Here is a 12,103-nt window from a genome sequence, read left to right on the forward strand (position 1 = left end):
TATGTAGGAGAACCTACGGTGGCTGCGAAATTCGTGAAAAATGCAAAAGGCCCTCTCTAGAGTCAGTGTTCGGTTAGTCCATTCTGGGCTACTGTAGAAACATGTAACATGGCGGATTCCATGGAAGAGGACCCACACCCTATGTAGACATAAAGGACTCATTCTAAGGTGATGAAAAAAGAACAATTTTTTATATTCAGGTGATTATATTCTAATAAAAACATACTTATGAATGTTATATTCCATTTCTGTGAAGTCCGATTTAGTGGCTAGATGCCACTTAAGCTTGCACACTGCATCTTTAAGAGACATGTAATATTGTTTCGTATTTAATACTGTAACCACAGTGCAAACGTGGAGCAACATAAACATATGTTATAGGTCATAAGTGTAAATATGGCCACATCTTTTGCCAGGACAATAAAACAGTCTCCTTAACAATATTAATCCCATTATAGCCTAAAAATGTGACATGCTTTAACTGAGGGATGGAGGCAGGGAGAAACAGGAAGAGGAAGTAGCCTGACTAACACCTGCATCGCAGGTGACTACAGTATCAAACACTCTTCATTAAGTGGGTTAATCCGCCTCAAATGCCCTTATTACTAACTGTTTTCAATTAGGTTGAATGGCTCAGTGACACTGTCATATGATATGACAAGATATCCCTCTGTAGCACTCAACAGGGCAGCCACCTCTGGGTAAATAAAGCGCCACAATACAAACACGCAAAAATAGGCGACTTCCTCATTTAACCGTTTACAACAACGGACAGAAACAGGATACACAACACATACATGTAATCGTATGTTTACGGGATCATGTTATGAACTTCGGGTAGAGCAGCAGCTGCGACAACAGGTGTCTCCGTCAGGTCTTCCGCACTTGCACTCACCTTTGTGTAATATAACATCCACAGCTCATACAGCCTTTCCTTCGATGCCATTCCGCCGCCCTTGTGGTTGCTCATTATCTCCCTTTTTTCCCCTCAAATAAACATAAGATTGGTGAGCATGGTTAACAACGAGGCTGTTTGAAGTTGTTTCCTAAAAGCAGGAGGACGCTTCACGCTCTGGTGAACCATTCCTGCAAATCCAGGCACCATAAAATCCACGCAAAAAGTGCTTTCCTCCTCGACACGCAAACTTATCAGAGTGGCATGAAAAAGCAAAACATGACGGTGTGAATGCGGCCACGGTGCGATCACTGTCGCATTAGTCAGATCAGGAACAGAAATGCGTGGAAATTCATGTCTGGAGAAACACCCATGTCCGCATTTAGAGCGAGCTTGTTGCTGTATGATTCCTATTGGAGAGAGTTCCCACGGAAGCGACAGATCCCGTACGCTCAAGAGCAAAAAACATGACAGCGCTTCCCACACGAATTGAGTCAGTTATTAAAGGTGTGAAGCAGCCCTGTGCTGAGACTGATGAGCGAGGGGGCAAGTTAACATCAACTAGGACCTGGCACTATCAACAAGCAAGGGAATACAGCAAAGAGTTGACTGTGGATCATGCTCACAGGTAGGCTGGTGTTCTTAAAGATACACACACACACACACACACACACACACACACACACACACACACACAAACACACACATACACACAGACATAGGCAGCCTCCTCCAGCAAGTAGTACCCTAGATGAAGGAAAAGTAGGAATTCTTGCTACATGCATTAACAAAACACCCTTTATTTCTATTAAGCAATCGTCACAAAAGAAAGAAAATACATAAATAAGTCACACAATTATTAATGATTGTATTACTAATAGCTGGTGATGCAATTTCTGTAGATTGAGGATGTACTGATAACATAAAGACACACAACTGCACTTCAAACTCTTAACAGCTACTTATAATGACTCCTGGTGCCTTAGTAGGCTGTTATAAATGTTCATTGCACATGATTTTATTGTATCTTTGATGGAGACTGTTAAGCAATAAACCTATAAACACAGTGACCTACATTGATAGAACGAGTGCTACTCAGATCAAAACTGAAATCGAATATATATACGGGTCAATAACAACTCAAAGTTTTGCATTCAAAATATAACTCTAATAAAAGTGGAGGTATGAGCAATGAAAGGTACACAGGGGTCCAAGGTAAAGGGACTCATAAAGAATGATCCATTTTGATCCCTTTCAGAGTACTTAATTGATGATGCATTAACTTGTAAGAAGTATTTGGATGTTGTAAGTGGTACAGCTGGTGTTTGGTCTACTGTAAAGCCACATGGAGAAAATCTTACCAATTCATGTGAAAACAAGATATTCGAGTGCATTTCAATTCTCTAAAAAGTGTCTCATTCTTGAATACAATGTGTAAGCCGAGTGTAAATTGTTGTATTGGTTTTGTAAAAGGTTCTTGTGAGTGTGTTTGGATTAATGGGTGCATTCAGCTGGGTGATTTTTTTTCTCTGAGTCCAATTACTTTATGTGTTTTGTGTATAATTTACATGTTTTTTGCACGTTGGTCAAACAGTGTTACCTGGAAAATGTACTTCATCACTTGACATGCAGTGTGTCTGTTGTACTGAGTGCAGAGTTTACAGTGTACAGTGTAGCTGACTTTTACCTATCTGCTGTGGTATCACTATAATCTATGTCTGGAGGTATTTTTTCTCTTTTTTTCTGTGTGCCAATTATTACAAATAAACTACAAACTTCAACATCAGGAATTTACCTGTGTCATTTTTCCAATCGTTATCCTTTCTAGCATCTTTAGCACAACCAGGTTTGAGTTGTCACACGCTAATTGTTGGTCATTACGAGGATGGACACAGTGAAGCTTGAGGCAGCTGTATTACCATGACGATGGCCTACATTCCTAACCAGGACCTGAGTGTGACCATCAACAGGCGGGACAATGTGCCGGTCTGTGCTGTGTGACCTTTGTCAACTTTAATATAGGCCTATAGGTCTGCTAGTAGTCTATAGGTAGGTTTAAATAGGCTATTCAAAAAAAGCTTGTAAGCTACTGAAAGTTATATCAATTCAGGCATTATTACATGTGCCAATAAATCCAACATACACCCTAATATATGCTTGCCTGGTTTCAAAGTTTGGAAAAATATCATTACCCTCAGTTGCAATTATATTTTTAGATAATATTTTTTCAAATTCAATCAATGTAATGATTTATTTCTGACGATATTTGTCAAACAAAAACATAATATCACATGATCAGGCAAGAGGCCACGACGATCGATAAGCTTTACGGTCGATTGTACATCCTAAATCAGGACTGTTAATGGATTTCAGAGACAACCGAGCGGCGTGTAGAGATAAACATGGAGCGAAATGTTGGGTCACTACAGGAGCAGGCCCTGAAGAGAAAAGAACGGCTAAAAGCATTAAGAGATAAACAACTTCATGTAAGTATTTGTCTAGAGATTACATGTCTGACAAACAAAACACGTTAGTCCCCGAAAGAATACGGGATTTTTGTAGTAAGGTCATGTTTAGCAGACCTAGCTTGTAGCTAACGTTAGCCCTTCACCTACATGAAGCAAACTAGTCATAAACTTGCTTCTTGGCTTTGTTGTTGTGCTTACGGGGAGGTAAAACATTTCCAAATGTTATCGAGGTGTAGTTTAATTCAATTTAAACTCAGTTACAGTGTTTATATAGCCTAGTATTTACTCTCATGTAAGCATCAGTGTTAGCATGTTATTTCATCGCAATAAAGCTGAATGATTGAAGATTGAGAATGAGGATTCGTGGTTAATTCATAACGTCAACCCTCCTCTTTGTTTTAATATGTTTATAACGTTGTTTTTAAATGCCATGGTGTGGTTGAATTTGATCAGCTTCACCTACAGCGGTCGGCTACGAAATGACAGTTCCAGTAAATTAGCACGACTGATTAGTAACGTTAGATCAATCCTTTGTGAGTTAATTGTAATCAAACATAAGTTACAGCCAACCTCATGAAACCTCTCAACCTCTAAGACACTTGATGGCACTTTAGGTCACCAAATAAGAAACCTATGATGCCCTACACATCGTTAATACCAGAGATGATCCAGTATTAGTAGTTGTTGTATTTTCGTGTGTGTTACACATCAAAATCAGCTTTATTGGCCAGGTATGTTTATGCATACAAGGAATTTGACTCCGGTTTAGTGGCTCTCAATATACGTGCACACAACAATCTTGAGAAAGATGCACAAGGACAACAAGCCGAACAAAGATAATTAAACATAAACATATCACTAAGCAAAAGGGTGAAAAAATAGACACATAGATACACTATAGAAAGGAGTGGACAATATACAATGTCTATATACAGGTGAAACTGTTTCTGTAAACTGTAAACAGGATACAAATAGTGCAAAAGTGTGAAGAGTTCAACCCAGAAACCTGAACATTTCCACAGCCGACACAGTGCTGTTGAGGATGGTGAGGGGGGAGTAGTGTTATTGGGGCTCCTCCTTAAGTCCACTGTCAGCTCCACATTTTTGAGCGCATTCAGCTCCAGGTTTCTTGCACCAGAGGGCCAGCTGTTCAACCTGTGTTGAACAGTATGTAGTTGACATTCAGCAGTGCCTCAGTATCTTGCTGACAGAGATACAAGATACAAAGTGTCTGCAGGGAGGAGAGCAGTGATGTGGCTCCCACAGTCCTCACAGTACTGGAAAATATTTGCTATTTAGAAAACTGTTTCTTTCAACATTCAGTGATAAAAGCATAGTCACTGATATAGACCAGATATATAGAGTCTCCACATCCCGTATCATCATTGAGCATATAAGTATCTATAATTTAACATCATATAATGCAATTTATTTCATATATTTATTGCATTAAATAGGGATTTAAGCAGTTTTCTGCATGAGGGTAACAATAGTAGAGCTGCAACGATAGTTGTTTTGAGTCACTTATATTAAATAATGTCCAAATTCTCTGATTCTAGCTTCTTAAATGAAGATATTTTCTGTTTTAGTCTTCTGTGATAGTAAACTTTGTCGGTCGGTGTCACCTTGGGCTTTGGGAATTTCTGTGACATTTTTCACCATTTTTGTACATTTTATAGAACAAACAATTAAATGAAAATATTCTACACGATTAATCAATAATGAAAATATTTATTAGTTGCAGCCCTAAACCCTAGCATAGTATATTTAACTTTTTAACTGTTTAGACATTTTCTGAAGCTGAAAACAACAACCAGAGAGGATGAAGCACTTCAATCTTATTAGAGTTATGAAAAAGAGAAAAATGTCACATCAGGGCCTCACTATAGTGTCTGACTGTACCTATTTGTGTTCAAGTCCTTGAATAAAACATTAGAGGAAAATTATCAACGCAGTGGTACATTTATTACAGCCACTTATTCTTATGAAATCACTGAAGGAATGGTGGTACAATATATCTTGATTAAAAGAATATGAAAGGTTATAAGGTTATTTTCCCTGAAACCAACAATGAGTGTGACTCAGAGTGAGAGTGAGACTTTTGCAAGTCCACATAATTGTAAACTGAAACTGTGGCTTGCTGGTAAAAACACAATTGTCATGGAGAAAGGTGGAATAACTTAAAGCAAAAGACAGACAGGAAAATGTAACCCTTTGGTTTTGTATAAGAGGATTTGAAGAAAGTATTGACGTACTTCAGTTTCATCAATCGTGCAGACAAAATACTATTGTGAGCTGTCAAAAAGAAAAAAAAATACACAAAACACAATAACAACACTTCTGCAGCTATCACACTGCATAGTTAAGTGTAAAGTACGTGTAACTAGTTTTTGAGAATGTTATCTCATCAGTAATTATCAAGATAAAATTGTATGCTAAGCAAATTTTGATATGAAGACCATGATAATTATAATCAACACACACCTTAGGTCTTGACCCGTATATTCTACTGGACTGAGAGCAGGTTGTTGCACCAGAGTTGCAGTAGAGCTGCTGTCTGCGTTGAACCATTTAAACATGATACTGTTATTCTATCATTCAGTTCTGGATATAAATTTGTCTTGCAACAGGAAACCCTGTTCAATGTGCAAGCCACTGTTTTGGCAGTTAGACCAGAATATGTTACACTAAGCTGCTGTTGAATAGAGCCATACTAGCTTGGCTTGCAATGTTTGATGAACGACTGTCAACATTCCTGAAACCTTGGGTTATTTTCTTTTTGTACCGCACTTCAAGAATGAGTCAGTCCCCTGAATTGTTCTAGCAGCTGGACAGGAAGCCTCTTCAGGAAAATGCAAGATGGGCGGGGTTCGATATCCTTTGTTACATCTTTTCACATGTGGTCAATATGATTTTTTTTTTCTGCAAGCCTTCATAATTTTTTCCCCCTGTTGTTTACACTGCGGATAGCTCAGTGTAGGCCTGAGGTTTAAAATGCTGTGGTTGTCCAGGTAACATGTTAGCTCTTTTGTTATTATAGCTAAGCCTGAAGTGGCTGGTGGTTTGAAGCTACTACAACCCCTAAATAGCACAAGTAATAAAGCTCAGTATGTAAATTTGTTATTTGATTCCCAAATGAATGGACAACACCGTAAACAAATGTTTTTTTTACATTGTTTACCTATGCAAATGAGCTGATGCATGTCCTCATTTTTAAAAAGTTATCGAAGGGTCATCTTTAAGCCTTTGGTCTTCTATCATTGTGAGCTTTTTCTTAAATGATTCAGTGATTCTTTATAGCAGAGTACCATGTTTAATCTATAAACATTGTGGTCAGTCTGTTGACTGTGAAGAATGATGTTTTTACTCAGAGAATACTGTACAGTAAATTGAAGTTATTTCAATGATGATGTAATAATATTCTAACAGAGGCAAGAGGATGGAGATGAGGAGCCAGAGAGGAAAAAAGCTTCACTAGAGGAGACTGTGGAGGAGCGGCACAGGTTGGTTTATCATCACACCACACACAAATATGCCAGTTTGTTGTTTTGTTTTTTTTTAAATATACATTTACATAAACACACATCAAGATCTGTTCAATCATAGCTCACCGTTGCTCGCCCGTTAAGCTGAGGCTTTTTCAGCTGCACAAACGGAACTGAAACTGATATGCAAGTACATCATCAGAGCTTTTATCTGCCCTCTATCTGAACACCATCTACTTGTAACACCGTGCATGTCATGCAGTGTTTACACTGGACTCGATCACAGCCTTGTGCTATTAGCTGCTCAAATATCCTGCAGCTTACACGACTTAGTGTGTTAGTCGGTAGGAAGAAGCAGCCATCTTTCCTGTCCTACAGGACCTTTTTCCATTGTTTATATTTAATGACTGTGCACTGAGGGAGTGCCTCTGTATTTCCTCCAGTCCAACAGGACAGCTCTCTGTCATGAGAATGAAAATAGCTGCAAAGTTAAAGGGCTAATTTAGACATTTGTCTGTGAAGAGAGTTGATCGTTCTTGAATGTGCTCTTGTTTTTTTTTTTTAATTTGTGTTTTGCATACATCTGTAGCAGAGTGTGTAATGTATCTTGTGATTGGTATTAAAATTTCATGAGGGATCAGATTCCCAAACTGTGACATGATAGAACAAAACAATCCATGTTTGTCCTAAAATGAGTCATATTAAGATTAATGAAAGATCCACAAATGAGATGTCGAAATAGATCAACTGTGTCCCTGTGTGTTATCTACCGCACATTCCTCTAGACCTATTCCACAAAAGACCAAATGCACCATGCAGGTTTTCCTGCCACATCTTGTTAAGTGTTGTTACGGCTGCTGTTTTTTTTGTGTGTCTGTGGTTTTTTTTTTTTTTTTTTTTTAAAGATATAAATATATAAATGAAATTAAAGGAAGTTCAAAAGCCTCTAAAATAGAGGCCTACATGTTAGTACTAATCATCTCTGTGGCTGGTGTGTAAATGGAAAGGCTCATTGTGGTCTAGAGTTATTTTTACTGTGCTGAACGGGGCAGGTAGCTCAATATCAGTGTAAACATTTGAACACTCTGCTGCTCATCCTCCCCAGTCATAGTTCACCTCTCTAAACATTTTTGAGAGGGCCACACTTGGGTCAGTACTCTGAATTTGTCACTGGATCTCTTTGATGCCACAGTGTGCTTTAAGTGGAAACGTGTAAACATACTCCAAAGGGTTTGACGTATCAAGCTAAGAGACGGTTGAGAGAAAAAAGGAGTGGTGTCAACCTTGGACGTCAGAAAATGTACACATACAGTCTGTTTATCTTTTTTTGTATGTCCTGCTATTGGTGGGACTTAACAGTGTCACTCAGCATCTGTTTGTTTGTACAACACTTTGCTCTATAACAAAATATCCTGACATTATGGCCGATGTGGCGTGAAATTTGGTTTGGATATTAGTGGGCCCCAGTGTTTAGTTCCCCCATCAGGTCAAAATTTCCTCTTAAACTAACACGTTGGACCATGACAAGATATCTAAAAACCTAATGGCTTGACATCTATTAAATTTGTTGTAATATTATCTTAATGTTTTTGGTGACCTTCCCTTTGCTGCCAGATTTTTTAAATTAGCACGTCAGCTTGCTCTCCAGAGAACCTTTGTCCATTTTGCTCATACTGAGGCTAAATTATCAAATTTGTACAGAAGATAATGTCCAGATTGAAAGTACATTTTCTCTGGATATTCATGGTCCTCGCGGGATGAAACTTGATATTTTTTATGATTCTCTGGCCCTTGCTGTAGTGCCACCCTTACACCCAAAATTCATACTTGCACACAATATACACCATAGCTCATAGATCAAGACTCTAGCTGAATAATTTCATGCTTCTTGGAGGAAGAACTGTTTGGAAGTACAGTAGGTGATTCCATGACCTGTTGTACCACCGTATAGTTAGATTTTTCCTCCCTAGTGGAAAGCTCTTGAGAAATTTAATACCACAAATAGCCTATGTTGTTTATTTCAACCAAAGCAAAAGTATTGTGGAGTGTAATCAACATAGCACTTCACTAGCAGGGCTTTGTTTTTTGAGGACTGGTCCTCCTCTCCACTCAGTTTAGAGCTAATTGATTTTTGTAAAGTAATTCAATGACTTTATTAGAGAGACACAGTAGATAGATGACAGATAATGAGGGTAGAGGGAGAGATTGGGAATGACATGCAGCATATCCCCAGTCGAATGTGTACCAGGGACACAGTGCTGCAACTAAGGATTATTTTCATTACCAATTAATCTGTTCCATTAATCGATTAGTTGTTTGAAAATGTTAATCACCATTTCACCAACTTAACATGTCTTTGTCCCAACCGACAGGGAGAAAGAGAGGTTTTGATAAGTATTTGTATATTTTTCTTTTATAATCATTTTAGACAACAACATTTGTATTATTATAAAATCACATGATTCTATTAAGGGCCAATAATTGATGATTTTTACCCAGGGCAGTAATAGCATCGGCAATATCTCAGACCCGTTGACACCAAATGAGTCGGAGTTCAGTCTTGGACAGGCGCCTGATGGGTACTGCAAACTCAAAGCTAAGAATCTCAATGTGACTCACAGTTTGCTGTCAGGGCATCGACAACCATGGATGTTGTTGGTTTTTTTTTCTCTTAATTCCATTTGTTTTATTATAGTGACAGTGTTTCAATCTGTGTCATATTTATATTACCCGGAAGATTTTGTTTCACTTCCAATAAATTCAATAAAGTGGCTTTTAAAAACACATTTTATTGGATTTATTGTGACTGCTTTAGACAGTTTTCAATGCTGTCTTACAAGATAACCATGTGTGGCCAGAGGACATAACAAAATTAGATTTCAGACATTTACAAGGGCAACATAAGTGGAATAAGAATTTAATAGTGAGATGGATAAAAAAACATATTCCTCTGCTGACACAGCCCCTTCGGGAGAGATTCGGGAGGCATAGAGAGAGATGTGTGAACTAAGACTGGACTTCCCTCAGCCAAAGGCAGAACATGACCAGCATTCCTGCCCATACCCATACAAGGCATTGGTCTGTCTGTTGGCAGCAGGGGTGTGATGAATGTATCAAGAGCGTACCCACTCCAGCTTCATCACAAATCCACGTTAAGCTCAGAACAGCTGATAACTCTCTCGGTTTTGTGCTTGGTCAGACAATAGTTCACCTCTGCCTCTCGACCCTCTGTGTAATCTGCAGAGATGTCAGCTAAGCTTGCCAAGAATTCCCCCTGTTCGGAGACGTGACGAAAGACTGAATAATTTAACATCAAGGAAAGCATTCCTCAGCTGTTTGCTGCTCTTCTAAAGTCTTTGCCCAAGAGCAGGTGGAACATGTTAATCAGACGTGTCCATAGGAATAAAGAGGGACATTATTCCCAACCTCCTCTAGACATTAGATGTGCAGCTGTGTAGGGATTGCAGATGGTCTCTTTAGTCCTTTTAGCCTGCGGTGGAATGTATTTGCCTACACTGCCACCTGCTGGAGATCAATAAGTGCGTTGAATAAAGAGTGAGGACTGATTACGTATCATTTACCATCTTTTTACTCTCTTATCACTCTTACCACTAAAAGTACTCACATTTTTCTGTCTCTCTTTCCTCAGAGAGCTGAAACTGAGGAACTATACTCCAGAGGATGAAGATCTGAAGCAGAGGCAAGTCCCCAAGGCCAAACCTGCATCAGGTGAGAACTCTACTATCTATCATGAACACGCTTTGGAGAAAAACTTACTCAGATGATTTTGGCTTCACAGTTTGTATTTCTTGGGTTTATTCATTTATAAGATGAAATTTTAATATCATACTTTATTTATGTCGCCTGCAGGAAGATCAGAGCACATGGTTAGAGCACCAGGACAGCAGTCCTTGAAATTTGCTCCTCCTGCTATGATATTATATCGTTTATGACTGATGACAAATATTCTTTGTTTGCAGTGGAGGATAAAGTAAAAGACCAGTTAGAGGCAGCTAATCCAGAGCCCATTATTGAAGAAGTGGTGAGTACTCCCCTCTGTCTAAATGTCATTTCCTCTGCTGAAGTGTAAGTTGTTGCCATATTCAGCTGTTTTCTCTCCTCAGGATTTGGCTAACCTTGCCCCAAGAAAACCAGACTGGTAAGACCATTCTGAAAATTAATTTCCAGCCTGTACTGTGCATAAAATCTAGGTATAATTAAAATAATTTGTTACTGACATTCTAATTCTTAATCTAGGGATCTGAAGCGCGATGTTGCAAAGAAACTGGAGAAGTTGGAGAGGAGAACGCAGAGAGCCATCGCCGAACTCATCCGTTAGTACTTTCCCATTCTTACGTCCTATCGCTGAATTTTCTTGATGCTGCAGAGACAAGCGTGTCTGAGCTAGGCGAGAATATTAGGTTAATTGCTTTGTGGTTTCCAGACTCCACAGAAGCTTGAAACCATCAGATAACATAAACGGTGCGATCCCTCAACTGATGTGTGATCCACATTCTAAAAATAGGCACAAGGTTTTAGGAGAATGCAAAACTGGTTTAACCACAAGATGAGGTTTTCCCTTGTTTTCAATGTGAAACTGTGATTAATCACTGGCTTATTTAACAAGCATTAAGAAGTTCAGGTAGCCATGTTCTGTATTAACATGTATAGTTATAATAAACCAGTTAATATGTCTGGCTTCCTGACTCCCATCAAAGAGTTCATAGTTGCATGTAAACATACACAAACAATCATTCCTTTAACTCGGACAATATTCCAGCTACATTTTGTGGTAAATAGAACATGGTAGCTGTATTTATTATCACTATAAATGACATATTTTTTATTTCCTTGCATTAGAAGTAACTCTGCAGCCTGCCAGCATACTGTATGATCTTTGGGCAGGGCATCACAGATTTCTGTTACTCATAGCAACAGGGACAATTAATCACAGGTTGTCAATGGTGCATGTTATCAGCTCAACCTGAATCAGCAAGAGTATGTGCAATATCTTCACGCGTAGAAACATAAATATTGATTGATGGGTGCAGTGAAGTGAAGGAATAAATCAGATTGACAGTGATTGATTGTGTGTGTCCAGGCGATCGTCTCCGAGGCAGCGAGGAGGAGCTGGCTGGAGCAGTGGGAGCAGTAGGAGCAGAGGAGGGAGACTCGGACTGAGATCTGACAGATGGGAGGGAAAAAAAGGAGACTACAGTGTAAGAGTGGAACACCACAAGGATGAATTACTGGGA

The 12,103-nt window shown here is 38.9% G+C and overlaps 2 protein-coding genes across 4 annotated transcripts in view; one reads left to right on the top strand and one right to left on the bottom strand.

The window, feature by feature from the left end:
* nbeal2 (neurobeachin-like 2) overlaps positions 1–2,562 on the bottom strand; it is a 36,275-nt gene extending 33,713 nt beyond the window's left edge. For 2 of the 3 annotated variants that reach the window (XM_042424093.1, XM_042424092.1), the window contains exon 1: positions 896–2,562. In XM_042424093.1, the coding sequence (XP_042280027.1) occupies positions 896–970 (75 nt within the window). In that variant the 5' untranslated portion in view covers positions 971–2,562. The remainder of the gene's footprint in view (positions 1–895) is intronic. The other variant, XM_042424095.1, reaches the window with a different exon arrangement.
* A 672-nt stretch (positions 2,563–3,234) lies between these two features.
* On the top strand, positions 3,235–12,047 carry ccdc12 (coiled-coil domain containing 12). The gene is made up of 7 exons (XM_042422688.1): positions 3,235–3,381; positions 6,793–6,866; positions 10,498–10,577; positions 10,829–10,890; positions 10,973–11,007; positions 11,106–11,182; positions 11,950–12,047. The coding sequence occupies exons 1-7, from the start codon at positions 3,298–3,300 to the stop codon at positions 12,027–12,029; spliced, it is 492 nt and encodes a 163-aa protein (XP_042278622.1). The 5' UTR covers positions 3,235–3,297; the 3' UTR covers positions 12,030–12,047.
* The last annotated feature ends 56 nt before the right edge of the window (positions 12,048–12,103 follow it).

Source organism: Thunnus maccoyii, chromosome 10 (genome assembly GCF_910596095.1).
Source record: "Thunnus maccoyii chromosome 10, fThuMac1.1, whole genome shotgun sequence".
NCBI lineage: Eukaryota > Metazoa > Chordata > Actinopteri > Scombriformes > Scombridae > Thunnus > Thunnus maccoyii.

Coding starts and splice junctions, on each gene's coding strand:
- ccdc12 (XM_042422688.1), top strand. CDS start 3,298: ATGGAGCGAAATGTTGGGTCACTACAGGAGCAGGCCCTGAAGAGAAAA. Junction 6,867..10,497: donor ACTGTGGAGGAGCGGCACAG/GTTGGTTTATCA, acceptor CTCTTTCCTCAG/AGAGCTGAAACTGAGGAACT. Junction 10,891..10,972: donor AGCCCATTATTGAAGAAGTG/GTGAGTACTCCC, acceptor TTCTCTCCTCAG/GATTTGGCTAACCTTGCCCC.